General features: G+C 36.0%; 1 protein-coding gene across 1 annotated transcript in view; it reads right to left on the reverse strand.

Moving 5' to 3' along the window:
• LOC149578089 (potassium transporter 10-like) overlaps positions 1-20,905 on the reverse strand; it is a 165,529-nt gene extending 144,624 nt beyond the window's left edge. Inside the window, exon 1 of the mRNA XM_089827462.1 lies at positions 19,417-20,905. Within this exon, the coding sequence (XP_089683588.1) occupies positions 19,417-19,512 (96 nt within the window). The 5' untranslated portion in view covers positions 19,513-20,905. The remainder of the gene's footprint in view (positions 1-19,416) is intronic.
• Between the last annotated feature and the right edge of the window lie 254 nt (positions 20,906-21,159).

Consider the following 21,159-nt stretch of genomic DNA (forward strand, 5'->3'; position numbering starts at 1 on the left):
CGTAATACACACGAGATATCACTAGATTAAAATACTAAATTTTAAAAATCATTATTAGTCCTCCAACCTAATGTTTTCATTAGCCCTTCACAACTAGTTTCTCTAGAAAATTAAAATGTAACATACTAAAATGTTGTAGGATCTATTTAATAAATCAATTATAGGAAATTAACGTTCATTTTTTTGATTAGTGAAAAGGTAAATTTGTTGAGCATTACTTTATTTTTCTAAATTAAAAAATTAAAGAAGTGGAAAATATAAAGATGAAATAATTGTGTGTTAGCATTCTTAATTATGTGTCAAAAAGTTTTAAAAATAAAACAATAAAAAAGTTGACAAAGACGAGAATGAATTAATTTTATGTAGTGAAATAAAGGTTCGTCTTTGTTTGTGTGACATTATGACAAAGTTCTTAAGTGAATGAAAGCTAAAATTTCATAAGAATTAGATGTATGAAGAATAAGTGTCATTGCTATCGAGCAAAGGAGGAGTTGTGTATGTTGGCAAGGATTTTAAGAAATAGAATAAGAGTTGTGGAAGCATAGTTTTAAGTCTTCTTGGCATACACATATTTTTTCAAAACCCGAGTCCTTTCATTGAAACCCTATTAAGATGAGTGTTTATGAATTTAATCAAGAGTTTTGAATATAGATTGCAAGTTTGAGCTCATTGCTTGAGTCCCAAGGATTTTAAATCGTATCACAAGTACCATCTATAGCTCGTCCCTCAGAGAGAGGGAAGTGTGTGTGTGTGTGTGTGTGTGTGTGTGTGTGTGTGTGTGTGTGAGTGTCCAACATTGAGGTAATTTTCACATGAATTCATCCAAATAGCATGTTGAGATAATAAAGTCACTTTACATCTATAAAAAGGACCCAATATTGATGCAAGAGCATCTTGGGTACTTTCGCAATCTTGCATCACCCAAAAAAATTCGTGTGCGTGTGTGTGTGTGTGACCAAGATTGAGGTAATTTTCACATGAATTCATCCAAATACCATGTTGAGATAATAAAGTCACTTTACATCTATAAAAAGGACCCAATATTGATGCAAGAGCATCTTGGGTGCTTTCGCGCGCGCGCATGCGTGCGTGCGTGACCAACATTGAGGTAATTTTCACATGAATTCATCCAAATACCATGTTGAGATAATAAAGTCACTTTACATCTATAAAAAGGACCCAATATTGATGCAAGAGCATCTTGGGTACTTTCACAATCTTGCATCACCCAAAAAAAATTCCTGTGTGTGTGTGCGCACGCGCGCGTGTATGCGGGTGTGTGTGTGTGTGTGTGTGTGGGTGTGCGTGTGTGTGTGTGTGTGCATGTGTGTGTGTGTGTGAGACCAACATTGAGGTAATTTTCACATGAATTCATCCAAATAGCATGTTGAGATAATAAAGTCACTTTACATCTATAAAAAGGACCCAATATTGATGCAAGAGCATCTTGGGTGCTTTCGCAATCTTGCATGTGCGTGTGCGTGTGTGTGTGTGTGTGAAAATTACTTTACCTCAATGTTGGTCATATATATGACCAACATTGAGGTGATTTTCACATGAATTCATCCAAATAGTATGTTGAGATAATAAAGTCACTTTACAAATGGTCATTGTTGTTTGTGGTTTCTCTTTCCATGCAATCAGCTACTTAACATGGATCTATTGCAAATCCTTTGTCTAAGAGCGCAAAATTTAATTCCATCATTTGCAATACTTGTCCTTCTCTTTATTCGAGGCATGTTGATTTCCTGGTAACTCGAGTAACGTCCAAGTTTGGCTTCAGCGAGGATTTGTCAGACAGCATGGCATTCCATGCACTTGGGAATCTCTTCTTGGATCACGTGTGGACCTATCCTTGTCCGCGCAAAAGTTAATATGCTTAATTGAATGGTTGTTGAATTCCCCTTTGCGCTAGGACCTATATTTTTGTAATAAATTGTTTGATAGGGTGACTTATGGTCTTGTTAGCTATAAAAGTAAAGATCTAGGATTACGAAAAGTAGAATGAAGTTAGATAGAAGGAAAATACCGAAGTTTGGCTCTATAAGCCTAAGCTTGTTGATTGTAATTTGATTGTATATCATTGCAACCAAGTAGATCTTATGCCTAGCATATTTAATGAAGATTATATCTAATTTATACATTGATCTACCTACGCTTTCTTCTGGTTTCTCTTGTTTGGTGGCTTCCATGTGTAACTCTAAACGAGGGTAGCTTGGAGGTGCCTTCTTTCGCCCTCTTACCTTGTGTCAGGTGGTATCAAAGCGCAAGTTTCTTACTTGGAGAAGTTAAGGATCATGTAGAACCTCGATCAAGATTGGTTCTAGGGTTGCAAAAGTGGTTTCTGACATATAGCTTGCATAAGGTTAAGATTCTTGCAAGAACTATTGTGAAAATGGTTTGAGGTAGAAGAAATGCAGATAATGTTATTATGGATATGTTGAGACAGATTACAGCTACACTTGAAATTGTTGAAATAGCCCACTGAAAAGGTGTGCATCTTAAACATGTTAGTAATGAAGAAGCAACAGTAACACTAAATCCTGAACTTGAGGTAGAACAAGATGAAGAGAGACTATTGAGAGCTTTGAATAGAGCAAATGCAAGACCTATTTTTGAACTTTCTACATACAACGGATGACTTGATATTGATGCTTTGTTGGATTAGATCTTGGAGATTGAGAAGTATTTTGATTATGAAGGCATTCCTGAGGATAGGATGGTGAGGATAGCAGCTACAAAGTTAAAAAGGCATGCATCTTTTCAGTGGGAATGCTTGCAAACTGACAAACAGAGAAGAGGAAAAGAAAAGATTAAAACTTGGGTAAAGAGTGTAGGAGAGCTGAAGAAGAAAGTTCATATTGTTGATTATCAAGTTAATTTGTTGAGAAGAATGCAAAATTTGAGGCAGAAAGACATGATTGTGAAAGATTATATTGAAGAATTATATAAGTTAGACATTAGATCTGGTCATATTAATGATGAGGTTGATAAAGTTGCTAGGCACTTGAATGGTTCGAGGACTTCTATATAGGATGAGATTAGCTTTGTAAAAATGGAAAGAGTTGAAGAAGCATATTTGTATGTGTTGAGAGCCGAAGAAATTTTGGTGAAGAAATAAGACAGAAGACAAAGAGGAAGAGGTGGAAGATTTCAATGAAGTAGAGGAAGAACTTTTGGAGAAAGTAGCAGAATTAATAGCTCATCTAATGACAAAGGTTAATATGAAAGGAAAGAAGATGGTGAAAGCAAAGGAAGAGGTAACTACAGTAGATGTAATTATTCTGGTTACTCTAGAAATAATAGTAATGGAAAGAGAGAAGATAGATCTTAGTTTAAAGGAACTTGTTTTAAATAAGGTGAAGAAGGAGAAAGAGATTTTGAATATACATTTTCTGCTAAGAAAGTTAGAAGTGGTACAAAAATTCTTTGATTCAAGAATAATCTATTGATGCACCTAATGAGCTTGAGAAAGGAGAGAACCTGGCGATGAGAAGAATTATGTGGAGTGAGCAATTGGATAATGAACATGTTTTAAGGAAAAGTCTTTTTAGGACTAGATGTAAGATATAAGACAAATGTTCCAAGGTAAAAATTGATAATGGCAGTTCTAAGAATTTGACATCTGAGGAATTGTTAGCTAAGTTGAAAGTGCAAAGATTGGAGAACCCTAACCCTTATCACATTACTTGGATTAAGGATGAACATTAATTGTTGGTAACTAAACAATGTCTTGTGAAATTTAAGATTGGAAATTACTTTGGTGAAGTTTTGTTTGATATTATGCCTATGCATTGTTGTCATATACTTTTGGGAAGACCTTGGTAGTATGGTAGGAAAGTTTTGCATGATAGTAGATTGAATTACTACACTAATTGGGATAATGGAAAGAAACAAGTATTGTTGCCTTTGGTTGAAAATTTGAGAAAAATCAGTGTACTTCTGTAAGAGTTTGTTTGGTTGAGGGAAATTAGTTTGTCAAAGATATAAAGAAATAAAATATTTGCTTTTCTTTGATTCCTCGAAAGACTGAGATGAACTTGAACATGCACCTAAGGTGATATCTTTGTTGGTTGAATTTGAAGATATTGTTTCTGATTATGTTCCTAATGGATTACCTCCTATGACAAGTATAAGCCATTGTATGGATTTGATACTTGAAGCTACTTTACCTAATAAAGCACTACATAGACTTGCACCTGCTCAAAATGAAGAATTGAATAGACAAGTGCAAGAATTACTTGAGAAAGGTTTGATCAGAGAATGTTTGTGTCCTTGCGCAGTACCTGTTGTATTAGCATCTAAGAAGAATGGAGGATGGAGAATGTGTACATATTCTAGAGGTATAAACAATATAATAGAGAAGTATAGGTTTTCTTTGCCTAGAATGGATGACATTATTGACAAATTGAGTGGAGTAAAATGTTTTACAAAGACTGATTTGGAAAGTGGTTATCATCAAATTAGAACCAGGGAGGGGGATGAATGGAAGACTACTTTTAAGACTAATGAAGGTTTGTATGAGTGGTTAGTTATGCCTTTTGGTTTAACCAATGCAACTAGTACTTTTATGAGGCCAATGAATGAAATCCTAAAAAAAAATTTGGGTAAGTTTATGATTATACATCTTGATGACATACTAATCTACAATAATACTAAAGAGAAACACCTTGAGCATATCAGACAAGTTTTGCAGAGATTAAAGGAAGCAAAGTTGTTGATAAATTTGAACAAATGTTCTTTTACAAAGGAGAAGCTTGTGTATCTTGGTTTTGTGATTTCTGTTGATAGTTTAATGATGGATCCTGATAAGTTAAAATCTATTCTTGATTGGCCTACACCTAAGAATACTGGAGAAGTTAGATCATTTCATGGATTGGCAAGTATTTACAAAAAGTTTATTAGAAATTTCAATTCAATTTGTAATGCTATGACAGAGACTATGAGAGGTGACAAAAAAGATTTTAAGTGGACACATGGAGAAAATAGAAAGCTTTGAAACATTAAAGGAAAAGGTTGCAGAATTGCATGTTCTTGGTTTGTCTAATTTTAACAAAGGTTTTCAAGTTGATTGTGATGTTAGTGGTAATGTCATTGGTGTTGTTTTAAGTTAAGAAGGTAAGCCTGTAGCTTTCTACAGGGAGAAACTAAAAGATGCTAAGAGGAAATATCCAATTTGTGATCGAGAATTTGATGCAATTATTCAAGCTTTGAAGAAATGGAGACATGATTTGATGCTTAGAGAGTTTGTGTTACACATTGATCATAAAGATTTACACTATTTGGGAAGTCAAAATAAGTTGAGTCAGATACATATGAAGTGGGTTGAGTACATGCAAAACTTTTCTTTTGTGTTGAAACATAAGAGTGGACAATATAATAAGGTGGCAGATACTTTGAGTGAAAGAAGAAGTTTGTTGACTAAGATGAGAGTTGAAATGTTTAGTTTTGAAGATTTGAAGAACTTGTATGAAACTGATCTTGATTTCGTTGCACCGTGGAAAGATTGTAAGAACCTTGTAATTGATCAACAAGATAAGTGTCATGTCCCCTAATTATCCAAATCCTTTCTTTTGTCTGATGCCAAAATGCTATTTTCCAATAATCTTTATATTCATTAATGCATGAATAGTGTCTTCCAAGGATGCGGCCTTTAATGTCTACAAACATTTTATTAGCAATTGGCTACCAATTATTTCCTCTTTTCACAAGATCCACTAATAATCTTGCCTCATCTATCACAAATGTCGATGACAAGATTCACTAATAACCTTGATTAAATTTATGTCTTCTTTCAACTACCTCTTGAGAGCTCCATCTGTCACAAATGGGACAGGGTTCTCCAAATAACCTTGCTCTACAAAATAAAAATCTCTTTGCCGTCACAAATGGTGACAAACAAATTCCTTCCTTCTTCAACAATCCCTTGATTAGTTGCTTCTGTCAAAAATGGTGACAAGATTCTCCCAATTAACTTGACTTTGATGCGTATGTCGCAAATGGTGACAGGATTTTCTTAACCTAGGCTCTGATACCACTTGTAGAAACCCATGATAGCTCTAATACACCTTGTGAAAGGCGAATGGACAAAATAAACTAAAATGGAAAAATACTCAAAGTGTTGCGGCACTAATATATTTCATTAAGTTCATTTTGTCCATGTCAATAATATTACAAGATGCCTCTATTTAGAGGTCTTAGATCATTTCTAGAAACATCTAAATTAGCCGACATAGGACAAATAGACTTTTCTAGAACTATCTAAACATAAATGACTTCTAAAACTTTACAAACCTAAATATTAATTTGACCTGACCCTATTTGGCAATCCAACTAGAGTTTCTAGAATCCTCTAGTATGACTTTAGATTTCATTTGAGGGGGAAATTACACATTCCAACATGAGAATCCCTTCTTGGATCATATGTGGACCTAACCTTGTCCCCGCGGAAGTTAATTCGCTTAATTGAAAGGTCGTTGAATTTTCCTTTGGGGCAAGACCTATATTTTTGTAATAGATTTCTTGACAAGCCGACTTATGGTGTTGTTGGCTATAGAAGTAGAGATCTAGGACTAGGAAAAGTAGACAGAAGTTAGATAGAAGGAAAATACTGAAGTTTGGCTCTATAAGCCTGAGCTCATAAGCTCATTGACTACAATTTGAAAGTTGTTAGCACACATATAGACCCCCATTTCAAAATCTTAAAGTAGTTTGTCTCTTTGAATCTGCATTTTGGTAAGTGGAAACATAAATCTTGAACCTCATCAAACTAGTTCATTCTAATTCAAAATGGATTCAAGAAGGTTCAGAGGTACATGCACTGCAAAGTACATTTTAAATGGTTCGATAATCTTTATATAGATTCAAACTGGTTCAAGCTAGTTTGTCACAACCTTTTTCCTTATGTACCAATTAAATAGGTGATCTTATTGCCACGTGTTTTTTATCTCAAAAATAAAAATTGTAATGAAAATATTTGAGATAGTGGAGAACTATTAACAAATATCAAATAATGCTAAACCATGCGCAATAACTAAATTTCATGATTTGCATTTCATGCCCATTTTCTTGAATCATATTATCGGACTGAATCAATTAAGGTAGTTGAATTATTTGAATTTGTTACAACGGTATCCCACGTAATAAGCGGCAGAACCCTCAACGCATAAGTTGTTCCATTACTAGAACATTGAGGTAACACAGAGATTTTGACTGTGTCACAAGACCATTATCTCATGGGGTTTTGAAAATATTGAATTGTTGCAAGCACCATGAATTACAAATTCCCATGTAAATTTGATCTTTCTTTATTCCTTTGGTTTTCACCTAAGAGAAAACTAGGGTTTTAACTAAGCTAATGATCAACTAAGAATGGATGGAATGAATGAAACTCTGACGAAGAGATGCAACATCACAGTGAACCTAATTCAAGCTGTGCCGACTTCTAAAATCACACATTCCTGCAAAGACTGCCTTCTCAAATTAGTGTAGGTAGTGCTCAATTTTTCTGTCCTGCTCACCCATTTTGTCAAGTCCCATAAGAGAAGCTGAGGGGTTGGAAACTTCGAAAAGTTTGCGGAAGGGAGGAATTGGAGAGAAAACATGGGGGGAGAAACTGGAGGCAACGGTTGGGAAAAGATGGAAAAGAAAGGGGGAAGGCAATTGGGATGGAAGGAAGACATAGAAAAAGAAGTTCAAATACGTTGTTGGCACCATTAGGCTAATTTCCAAGTTCCATGTCTCATTTTGAGTTCCTCTGCCATTGAATCTTGAGTTTCTATTCAGAGCTATGCATATAGATGGGAAAAGAATTAGTTAAACACATGTAGATTTAATCTAAGTTAGCAAATGAATAATCAGTGTGGTGTGTTGTTAAACATTCTATTTGATTGATTCCATATATGGTGTAGACTGCTACTGGATGTGGACAAATTTGTAGCTTGTTTAAGAACTTCATGATTTTCCATAGTTTTATACGTATATATCATACCACAATATCATGGCAGCTAAACTTGAAAAATGAAATGGTATATACATATATGCCTGCTGTGAACTCACACAAGTTGTCAACCAATTTTTTCTTAAATACAAAGTCTTGAACAACCATTTTATCCTCTAGCCGTCAATTCCATGAGCGGGAATCAGTTCTTAGGGCTTCATAAGGGAAAGTAAAATGGAATATTGTAGGAACTATACCTTATTTTCTCCTTGAAGAGTAATTGTCATTTAAATTACATTGTCATGTTGGTGTTTCATATTGAAGTTGAGACCAAATTCTAAATTGTCTTTTACCCAATTTCATTTGTAATTCTGTTCAATACCACTATGTTCAATGCTATGGTTACCCTAATGAACTGGTTATTCTAATGATTGATGTCGTTAGGAAAGATTTGCCTTAATGGATTCAAGCACCAATATACATTATTCCCTAGAGTGCTATTGGAATAACAGTTGTGTGAGTGTTACCACTTCATACAAGCACCAAACAAATTGGTTGTTTAGGCCTCTCGAAACAGACATGTGTAACCTGTAAAGGAAATTAGTTAAGCATCGCCAAGCAATGTATATTTCGGGAAGACTTCACTGGAAATTGATGACAATGTGTAGTGCCAGAACCAATAGTCAAACCTTCAATAAATGTGTTATTTTCTCCTTAACCTAGATATCAATTTTTTTTTAGGAAAAAAGAAATCAAATTGGTTGATTTCATGGGTGGAAAGTATAGAAAGAACTTACTCTTGTAAAGCCGAGTCTTGGCTAGTAAATAGCTACGTGTGGAAGGGAATTATTATTTTTTCTTCCTATCTATATTCATGAAATGAGCATGAGTTCAATCCACTACAGTTTGTACCGAGTGCATGGCAAGGAAATATGGAAATTTACTAATGTTCTTTCTTCCTTTCACCAAAACATGATTGCATTACTCTTTACTTATTCTTTGTTCTATATTCAAACTAATACATCCATTGTCAAATTGTTATCTCCAGTTTTCTCTCACTTGTACTCTTTTCGAAATTGAATTGAATCAATGTTTGCACATAGAATAGGGAGATATATGGTGGTTGACCACATCAACTGAAAAGATTTAGAGAATCTATGATTTCTTGTATGGTTTTGCATAAGAAATTAGTATATAAGCTTAGAATACTATTTACAAATCAAGTTGATTAAATCTACTGAATGATAATTATTTAAGAACGGACAACAACAAGGACAAATTGAGGTAGTTTAATTGTCAAAACTTAGTTGGCTTGAAATTTGATCATTGTGTGATTAGAAGGAATCTAAATTACCTTGCAGTAGAAATGTATGCTTAAATCTCACAACCAATTTACGTTCCAACAAGTTTTTTTATTTGTGTACTTATGACTTGATAATGAGCAAGGAACAATTGATATTATCATCTGGTAATAAAGTTGCATTGGGATTGATTCTCCAAGGATGGGTACTTTTGGAATTGATGGGTACCTCTCTTGGTTTTACCTGTTTAGACTTCCTCATTGCCGAGCTGGGTATCTTTCATGTCAAGAAAGATTTCGGGGAAGCTTAACTGCTTCATGGTAGGTTGGTAAAGCATTCCTACAATATTCTTGCCCCTTGTGTTCTTAGACAGGTTCTAAAGCTTATTTCAACTTGGTCATCATGGTTAGACCATCTTGTATCTGGTATGTGCTATCGATAATCTGGTAACGAAATTATGGTTTCTTTTAGATTTGAACATATGTGTATATGTGTCATTTTTGTTAAAATTAATGATAGTTAATCAACTAATGTTGATTAGTCAATATTCAAATGACTTTGACTCTCATTGAATTTTTCGCATTTTATGGAGATTGTTGATGTGGAGATTTTGCAGGGGTAGTCTTTACATAATTAGTAATGGTTTGAGTGTTCCAAATAGATTCATCCCAGTTCATAGGTTCGTAAATGCAACCAAGTTCTTCAAAACGGGTTTAGTGGTCCCGGTTCATCAGTTCAAGGTTCATTTCAAAGGTACAATTCAATAGTCTTAACATAAAAGTTAAAAAGGGATAGCTTTCAGCTTATGTCATTGAATCATCAAAATTGTGGACTCTGCATTCACATTAGCAAAGATAAAAACATTGATAGGAAAGAGATAGATCACTTGTCAGAGTATGTCTCCCTAATGCCCAAGCGAAATGATTTATTTTCTCAGAAGCCTATATTGCAGATCAAAATACCCCCAAACACATGTTGGTGTAGAATATTAGAAATGCTCGGGTTCTTCAAATCCCAAGAACTAACATCCATGAAGCAAAGTAGTTGGAGCCTACGGGAGCTAGTCCTTTGGTCCATATCTTCAAAGCCCTCGATTCATGGCAAGCATCAATTAATGGTCTTTCCCCTAAATCACAATCAGGCTTGTGTATTTGAAGTGGAACAAATGAACCATGATTCAAAACTCTCAAACGTTGTAGACCATTTGTGTTTGTGATAAACATATATTTCAATTTGAGAAAATGACAACAAAAGAAGCTCATAGTGATTAGGTGGAATCTTCCTCGTTCAATTTGGAGTGAATGCGAATGGGATACCTAGCATTATGAAGAGATTATTAGTATGGTTGAAGCTACGGTCAAAAACCATAAACGAGTGCAACCGACTGTGGGGATTCAAGCATTATAACCCGATCCATCATGCAACAAGTGCCACACATCTCAGCAAGTAAAAATTGATGGTTATGATTGTCACCTCAAGTGTTGGCGGCTATAAGCAAACATCCCAAGGAAGTCTATAATATTCGAGGAGAAATGCAATAATGCATAAAATTTGTTTGACAAATGTCAATCAATATAGCAAGAATTGATTTTGTTCAAACTCTAACTCATAGTGGGACCTAAAGAAGTGTCAGAAGGCACAAACTTCATCATCGCATGGACAAGAAATTGAGAAAGTATGTCACCTTCATATTATGTATAACAGGATTCAAGGTGAATTTCCTTGAATACCTGCAAGTCAAGGAAGGCTTGAGTTAGAATTTTTGGCATGAAAGATATTGTTTCATGCACTCAAGAAGCAAGCATCATCACCAAAGATTTAAGTGGTTCGTCAATTTTCATTGTCATGTTCGAATGTAAACAGAAGCCACCTGATATGTGTGCAAACTATTTGACAGGAAAATTCATTTATGCTCCACACCTGATATGTATGCAAACTATTTGACAGGAAAATTCATTTATGCCCTACACACGTGGTTGTTGTGATGTAGAGCCTAATCAAACTCAGAGGTTTATTCAGCATGGTTTCCCCCTAGATTATTTCTACAGGGATTTGGGGACTCCCCCCAAGACAGGGTCAAGGGGCAGAGCCCCAGGTGCACTCCTTGTGGGGTCGAGGGGCAACACCCCACAGGGGGTTTTTGCGGGTAGGGCCCCTGAAGCCAAAAATGATCTTATATTGTAAAAAGCATCAGGTGCTATTTTTCTATTAGACGACTTATTCTAGCCCGAATTTTGTAAGTGGTAAAAACTTGTATAAAATGGCTTGGGATTAGGGATTTCATAATGTATGGTGATATTGTAACTTCTTGTGGTGGTATTGCGTTGTAAGGGATTGCGAATTGTAATCACTGGATAATAATAATATTGGATTTGTTGTTGCTGAGCGTAGCCCAGGGATTAGGTGAACCACATTAAATCTTGGTGTCTTGTATTCTTTTTTGTGTGATCTATTATTTTCTTATATTGATTATATTTGCATGTAACTATTATTTCTATCTATGGTCAATCCACATAATGCCCACAAGTGTGTATAAAATTGAAAGATGTGATGCTTGTATATAAAGGATGAACCCCTATTGTTAATGCTTTAGGAAGGTTTGTCTCCTTGTCCTTCTAAATATTCACTCTTCTACCATCAATGTGACTTGTTGAAGCTAAGCTTTTGGATTAGTGACAACCTTTGTAGTCGATAATGACACCTTGAACAATGAGAATACACCCGAGCATCTAGCAAACCCATCAATTTGGTTGAGCAAGGTAAACACATGGAAAATCTTGAACCTTTTTAACCAAATTGCATAGCCTTTGAACCTTGGAAATGGGAGATGTTCTTACATTTGTAAAGAACTGTCACATGATGAAATAATAATCATTACTAAGGTTAAGTGAAGATCAAACTATCCCAGATTGATCGTGGGGGTTCACATTCAATTTTTGAGATGGTACTCCTTATGCTTTGCCTATATGGGTTATGTTCGTCATTGGAGGTAGTCAAGCTTTAAGGAAGCTCTCATCAAATTTGATTGTGATGCAATCCACATTATTAAAATATTGACTCCATTTGAATGGTACACACTTATGCCTCCCCTACACAAGCTTGTAGTTCGGCCTTGGTGTTCGTTACAACCCTCTGCAGAAAATGATATGTGATTTCATTCGCAGTATATGTTTGATTTGGAAATTCTAGTATGGACATGTAAGTGTCTTCTCAAATATTCAACAATGTATATGCAACCAAGAATATATAATGGATTTGTTATTCAAGAGCATCCTAGAGTAGTGGGCAATCCTGCTGGAGCATCGGTTTTGGATTTTGTGGACCTTATGTTTCATGCAGGGTTATGTTTGAGGCATATTGGTGGGCCTTGGCCTATGAGCACATAATATTTGGAGTAATCATGTTGGATCTAGAGCTCTTTTGATGCCTGCACATGTTTCTTATTTCCTAGGTGAGCTCTGGAGATTGTCTCCGCATTCATATGAGTTATTTATGTATTGTAAACTTGGGGTTTGTCCTAAGTATGTATTTAATTTAGTCTGCCAGGCCGACTTGTGGCTTGAGTATGTATTTCATGTTAGTGTTTATTTAATGTAACTTACTAAGTCGGCCTATGGCTTGGTTTAGTATAAGTGGAGGGTCTTGTGATGTCTACAATCATTGATTCATGAGGGAGTAGAGCACATAGTAGCTAAGAGGAGCAAGTTTAGCAGAGCTAGTAGTTGAGAGTAGGTTTGGGAAAAAATAAGGTTGCTTGGTGGGTTGTGAGGACAAGTTTAGATTATTCTTGGGGTTTCCATCAGATTGTGGGTCTGAGCTAGCTAGGGATTGGATCTTGTGAGCTCTTGCAGAATTGTTACTATAATTGCTTTGTATTTGGCCATAACCAGGAAGGCCTTACAACTCAGCACATTGCATGTAATTAGTTATTTGATGAATAAAGAGTTGAATTATCTATCAAATATTGTATTGTGTGGTGTATTTATATTTTGTGGTTATTGTTGGGGGCTAGATCATCTCCTTTGGAGACTCACCTAGTCATGCACTGCATCAAGTGGTACTAGAGCGAAGGTTTGATTTGGTTGGTGATTGTTAGAGATTTGTTGCTTTGACTTTACGAAGATCTTGGAAGATGTCTCTAAGAAGATTGGACCCTAGGGAGATTCCAGATCTGTGTGATGTTGTGGAAACTATGATTTCAGAGAAGGTTAGATCAGATTTCAAATTTGAGATGGAGTTGATGAAGACAAAATCGAACATATGGAGAGATCTGTGGAAGACAAAACTGGTCAATTGGATAGCTCTGAAGCTCGGTTAAAGCTGAAGCACCAAATGGATGTTTCTAATTTCTCAAGTACTTTGAATCCTAAAGACCTAATTGATTGGATTGGTAAGTTGGAAGACTACTTTGAGTTATAGGATATTGGTGATCCGCTCAGAGTTAAGATGGAGCAAACTAAGTGAAAAGGATGTGTTGCTTTATGATGGAAAGAATTGCAAAGAGATAGAGAAGAGGAAGGTGAATGAATATCACCAAGTGGAGATTGATGGTAACAAAATTAAAGGTTAAGTCCATTCATGTTGATTATGAACTTGAATTATTAAGAAGTCGTAGAATTTGAAACAAAGGGATATGTCTATGACGATCGAGGAGTTCTATAAGTTAACAATCCAATCCGGACATAGAAAACTTTCTAAGGAAAAGGTGGCTAGATATATTAATGGTTTGAGATTCAATATTCAGGATGAGATAAGCATGATGAAGATTGATTCAGTAGGGAATGCTTATCAGTATGCTCTAAGGGCAGAAGATAAGTTGAAGAGAAGACATCGAAGTAATTCCTAAGGGAAGGAGAAGCAAGAACATTCAATGAAGAGCAAACAGATTACTGAGGATGAACAAAACCTTGTTGAGCAGAGGAGGAGAATGGATAGAGGTGGATCTAAAGATACTTGTTTCATATGTGTAAAGGAGGACATAGAGCTTTCAAATGTTCCCAGAAGGGTGGTGATCAAAGAACTAATGTGGTAAATGAGGTTGATCTCGGTGAATGAGCTCGAGCAGTAGGAGGAGAACTCAATGGTTCAGCGAGTGTTGCTTGGTAAGGTGTCAAAACCTTGTCACAGGAGAAATTCGTTCAAGACTCGTTATAAGCCTAGAGATAATTGTTGGAACGTGATTGTGGATGGTGGTAGTACTAATAACCTAGTTGTTGAGGAGATGGTTCGAAAACTTGGTTTGAGGAGAAGGAGACATCCTTGTCCTTACAGGATCGATTGGTTACAAGATGAACATGCTTTGGAAATAAACGAGCAATGTCTTGTTGATTTTCAAATTAGCTAGCATGTTGATCAATTGTTGTGTGATATTGTAGACATGAGTAGTTGCCACACATTGCTTGGTAAAACTTGGCAGTATGATTGCAGGGTAGTGCACGATTGTGTCAATAATGTATTTACTGTTGAGAAGGGTGGCAGAAATGTTTCACTGATTCCTTTGCAGAATACAGAACTTAGTAGGAGGAACCTGAGTTTTAGTAGGTGAGTTGAATTGAAGGATTCTCAAAGGGTTAGAGATCAGCATGGAAAATAGACATATGGCACACCAAGGACAAATGTGATGATGACAGTTACAAGAAAGGGTTTGTAGAAGTGGAACAAAGGCAAGAGTATACAAGTTGATAACGTGAAGGACATGTATGTGAAGAACCGGTTCGGGGTTTATGTGTTGAATCTTGGAATATGTTCCTCCAGCTGTTGAGAATATCTTTTGTGCATCTGGGGTGTCTGATGCAAGAGCATCCTGGAGTAGTGGGCACATCGGGCTTGGATTTTGTAGACCTTATGTTTCACATGGTTGGGGTTATGCTTGAGTCATATTGGTGGACCTTGTCTTATGTGTGCATAATGTTTGGAGTGATCATGTTGGAGTTAGAGCTCTTTTGGTGGTTGTTGATAACGTGTTCATTATTAACTGGGTGGACTTTGGAGATTATTTCCACAAGCTTCGATCTATGGGAGTTGGCTTGTGTGATCTTAAATGTGGATCATTAGATGGCATGTGGTCCTATGGCTAAGTTCACATAATGTTATTTTGTCATATGAGTTAGTTACATTATAAACTTGGGGCTTGTCCTAAGTATCTATTTAATTTAGTCTATTAGGCCAAGTTGTAGCTTGAGTGTGTATTTAATGTGAGCATTTATTTAATATAACCTGTTAGGCCAACCCGTAGCTTGGTTTCGTATTAGTATAGGGTTTTGAAATGTCTAGAATCATTAATTCATGAGGGGTAGATCACGAAGTAGCTAAGAGGAGCAAGTTTAGAAGAGCTAGTAGCTAAGTGTGGGCTTAGGGAAAAAAGAAGGTTGCTTGGTGGCTTGCGAGCACAAGTCTAAATTATTCTTGGGGTTTCCACCAAATCATGGGTCTAGGCTTGCTAGGGATTGGATCTTGCGAAGTCTTGCAGAATTGTTACTATAATTGCTTTGTATTTGGCCATAATTGGGAAGGCCTTACAACCTGGTGCATTGCATGTGATAAGTTATTTGATGAATAAAGAGTTGAATCATCTATCAAATCTTGTGTTCTATGTTGTATATCTGATGTGTGGTTATTGTTGGGGGCTAGGTCATCTCCTTCGAAGAGTCACCCGGCCTTGCACTATATCAATTTGAGTCTTGCCAGTAGCAGTTTCTTCCCAAATGCATCTGTGACAAACACTACCCAATATTTGAAGGTACATCTAATGTGAAGAAAGGTTATTCTGTTATGTATAAAGAGTTCGCAAAAACAAAGACTTTGGAGAAGATATGTATTGTAAGTTCCTTCAAATCATTTGAATGCTTCTAGATCCATGCACAATGGATGATATTTAGAAGGAGTCTACTGTTGACACAGTTTATCAACAATTGCATGTCTAATCTGCCATGTAGGATGCTCATCAATTGACATTTGTCGATTGATTTTATATGTTCATTGGGTATATACAAGGTGAAAAGTGGGTATCCAAAACATTAGATTAGAAGTCATTGAGTTATTAGAATGATTTGATATTTCATTTTGGAGAAGTAATATGCAGAGGATAGATAAACAAAAAATGAATAAATAGGGGTTTCAAAAATTAATTATTATAACTGATGAACATCATTGGGAAGAAAGAAGATTATATAAACTATCGAAGGACAGGAACAAAGGGTTCAAGGTTCCTTTTCTGGAGACTGTGTGCTACAAGGGGAGATTCTTATTTTGTTTATGGTTGTAATGTAAGGGGAAGATGAACATTTTGGGTTCACATAGTGATTTGAGTGCAGAGGCAATAGGATTTGTGTTATCTTTTTGTATATTCAAAGAGGGGAAATAATTGTATACCAAATCTTTGAGTTCAGGTGCTTGTTTTCTAATTTAGATCAATCTTTGAATTGTTTCAATTTCTCTGAATGTAACCCTATCTCATTTGAATCTGTATTTGTTTACTAGTTGATATTTGAACCTTGGCTATAAAAAGAATGGCATGCCTTTCTCCCTTCAATTTCTTAGTACTGTAAAGGCTAGATTAATGGTCTTTGTGCCATTTATTAGTTATTTTCATTTGTTTAAATCCAAATCACATTTGCTTTATGTTTAGGAGTAAATGTTTGTATACCTTTCTTGCTTTTGGGTTAAAAGCATTTTTGTTTGTATTTTAGTGAACTTGTCGAAAATTTCACATGGGGAGCTGTATCTAGGACAATTCAGAGGAATATTATCAATCTCACGATAATCTATCCTTGACTATTGGTTTCTTATTTTGTCTTTTCATCCAAAGGATACAAGAGTCCTCAAGCATTTCTATAAAGACGAATTCGTTACCAACAATTGTATATGGCTACAACCAGCTAGGCCTTAACCCTGGCATGTTTAATGGAGATTATTTGTCATTTATGCATTGATTCCTCTATGATTTCTAGTGGTTTCTCCTGTTTGGTGGCTTTCGTGCGTAACCCTAAGCAAGGGTAGTTAGGAGGTGCCTTCTTTCGCCCTCCTGTATTGCGTCAAGTATTGTTCAACTATTTAAATGCATTTACATTATTGGAGAGTGTTATATCAATATTAATCAATTTCAAGAAATCGGTTAGGGTACAAAACCTTTATAATTTTATTTTATAACCTATCAAAAATAATATCAATATTACGAATCTTGAAATGTTAGCTTGAAATGATATTAGATTTAACTCTACACTTTAGAGTTAATTGTATTTATTTATACATTTACAAGGAAGGTCCAATGTTTTACTTCTACATGAGCATCACTAGATGCAATGAGTGCTAAGCATGCCAATCATTCACATGAGAGATGGGTTCTTGTCAACTACTACTTATGAAACACGAGACAATGAGTTTGAATCACAATTTACACAATTGAATATTGATAGTAATATCATAATTTGACATGTTTTGGAAAATATCTCCTTAACTTATAAGCTTAATGGGCATGTTGAATGGTTCATAAAGCATGACAATTATTGAAGGTTTTGCTAATGAGGCAATAGACTAAGTGAGCTTAACCTTGGAGGGAATTTCATGATCAAGTGTATTTGAGTTGATGTAGTATGCGAATAGGTTACTTCTCAGGAAGGTCCATTGTTTCACCACCATGAGCATCACCTAGATGCAATGAGTGTTAAGTGTATCATTCATTCTCATGAGATATGGGATCTTGTGCACTGTCACTTATGAAACATGGGTGAATGAGTTTCTCAAAAACTACACAATTGAATCTTGATAGCAATATCATAATATTTATATACTTATATGTATTAAATTTAGACTCAAGTATCAATAATACTCATACCAATTCTTAACTAATTGATCTAAATTAATTTGTCCCCAACTACATGCAACTTATTAGCTTAAGTTTAGAATGGCCAAGAAAATTATTATTATTATTATATATATAACAATAATTAAATGAATAATTATTATTTTTTAAATATAGAATAAAAATGAAAATAAAAAATATTTTAGAATAAAAATAACAGAAATACTAAACTTTAATTCAATTATGTCCACATTTCCAATCTTAATCTGAAATAATAATAAGAAAGAAAAAGAAAATAAGAGATCATTATAAAGCGTACAAACTTCTTCGTCTTTCACATTTACAATGATGATGTCTATGCAACAGATTAAAACATCTTGATTATTCAGTTTGGTACCACTTCTTAATTAAATAAAAATTACAAAAATATTTGCGGTGCGTTTTTTTTAAATAATAAATTGGGAAAAAAAGTCTAATAGAACATTTAGATGTATAGGGTCGTCAAACTTAATTACGTGATGGACGGCTCCCTAGCATAACAACCCTCCCTAGTATCACAACCCATGGAATCCACATCTTGGGGAAGTTTTTTCTGTCATGCCATAGTCATCTTCGTCATGCCCAAACCTCAAATTCGTCCTGTCAACATTCACGAAACTGATTTGCGCGATTTATGTGTCTCCCAAGTCATGGACGATGGGGAACTGGATATTCGATTCCGAAATCAGCATCTTCCTCTCTAGAGAGTACTTTACCGGATACTTGTGTTGACTAGTTACGTGCTTGGTCGGTAGTTTCACTTTGTTTAGGACACGCATTCGGATCAAATTCCGGAAGGCCAAATTATGGCCGCCAAAACTCTAGCGGATTATAGTTGTACCGGGCCCACATTTTTCCAGAGGGGTGAACGTGCCCAAAAGAGCAAAAGAGAGCATGGCCCAAAGTAGAAATACATAAATTTATTTCGAAACTCCACGACCCCATACCCGATTTTTTAATGGAAAAACCCACACATTCTGGATCCGACTCCAGCAATGGACATTGGACACCCATACACAGGCCCTTGCTAAATAGCAGAACAAATGCACCTGATTTTACTGTTTCTTGAAATCACAGAACTATCGTTTTGAAACTTTTTAATTAATTGATAAATTCAATAAACGGTCAAATCAGATGCATTTATTCATACACAGTCGCTCAAAGACAAAAATATTTCATATAAATTTACAGGGTTGTTTACCCAGGAAAACTAAAAGACAAAAATATCTTATATAAATTTACAGGGTTGTTTACCCAGGAAAACTAAAAAATGAAGCAATGAAGGCGCTGAAATGGAAAACGGAACAAATTATAGAGCGGAGAGTGAAGGTACACACCTGGTTGAAGGGTTTTGCACGAACTCTAGTGGCCTCACCGTCGCTAATTCCAGAATCCACATCTATTTCCCACGCGCTTTCCGTGTCGCCGGCCATGGCCTGAATGGACTATCTCCTCAAATCTCCGCCGTATTGATGACCCGACAATAAATTTCCACCGTCTTCAAGACCAAAAATAAGCACTATTTTCACCAGAAATGTAAATAAACTTGCTTTTGTTCTTCTGATAAACCCTTCGAATCTCCTCCAATTTCCTAAGTACTGGAAATCTCAGTCAGGCCTTTTGCCGCCAAACACCAGTACTAATTTCAAGAGAAATACGAATAATGGAGCATTTTTGCTTCTGATTAATCTGCCTACAAATGTCCGCCAAACGAACCCTTGTTCAGATATTCTTAAATTCCCACCCCGACCAAAATACATCAGTCACCGCATTTGCCGCCGAAGAACAGCGCTATTTACAAGAGAAATAAGCACATTTTAACCTCTGATTAACCAGGCTGCTAGCGTCCGCCATCAACAAACCCTTTGAAGCTCCTTAAATTTCCAACGTATTGCAAACAAAACAAACCAGTGAAGCCATTTGCCGCCAAAGAACAGCATAGTTTTCACTAGAAATATATTTAAAGGTGCATTTTAGCATCTGGTTAACTAACCTGCAACAGGCCGCCTTTAACAAGCCCTGTGAAGCTCCCTAAATTAAACGCCGTACTGAACCAAAGTAAACCAGTGAAGCCATTTGCCGCCAAAGAACTGCACTCTTTTCACAAGGAATATATTTAAAGGCGCATTTTAGCATCTGATTAACCCTCCTACAGCTGATCGCCATCAACAATCCCTTTGAAGCTCCTATAATTCCCGCCTTTTCTTAACCAAAATAAACCAGTCAAGCCATATGCAGCCAAAGAACAGCACTATTCTCACAAGAAATACAAATTAAGGCGCATTTTAGCATCTGACTAACCAGCCTACAAATGTCCGCCATCAACAAACCCTCTGAATCCCCTTAAATATCCTTTCCGTACTGAAAACCAAAATAAATCACCAAAGCCATCTGCCGCCAAAGAAAGGCATTATTTTCAATAGGAAAACAAGTAAAGGCGCATTTCAAATTGATCTGTTATACCAGCCTGCAAATGTCCGCCATGATCGAACCCTATGAAGGCGTCCATTGCCCTTCCCTTACACGGCGACATTGTACGAATTCACCTCAATACCACCTCCTGAACGTCCAATGCCAGGCCTTTAAAGCAAAGGTCGGTAAACATCTCTCTCCAAATCACTGTCGCCTGTTACGCCGTCTCGTTTACAGCGAGGCTGACGATTCCACACTCACGACGGCGAGCGGACAAATTTTAAGGAGGTCGTTTGTATGGAATTGAATACATATAAATTTTTTGACAATTTGCTTCTGGATTTGATTGTGTTTGCTATTTTTTTGGCATCAACGTTTCGGATCACACTCTGTGGTCCATCATATAAATTCTTCCGTAGGAATTGGACCATACTTTTTGGCCCCCGTTCTGACTGACCGCCGATTCTTTAAAGCCACGTTTTCCTCTTCTGACTAGCCGTGTTCGGTCACTTCGCACGTGATTTCAGTGTGTCTTTCCGATCAACGGTGCAGCTGTCAACAACCATTTTTAACACTTCCGCTGGACAATATTTGGATATTCTCTGTCGTCTCCGATATTTAATATTTTCGATTTATTTTTCATTTTTTATTACAGAATCAAGAATGTA

Source organism: Cupressus sempervirens, chromosome 1, assembly GCF_028749045.1.
Source record: "Cupressus sempervirens isolate cs-2001-9-10 chromosome 1, ASM2874904v1, whole genome shotgun sequence".
Lineage (NCBI taxonomy): Eukaryota > Viridiplantae > Streptophyta > Pinopsida > Cupressales > Cupressaceae > Cupressus > Cupressus sempervirens.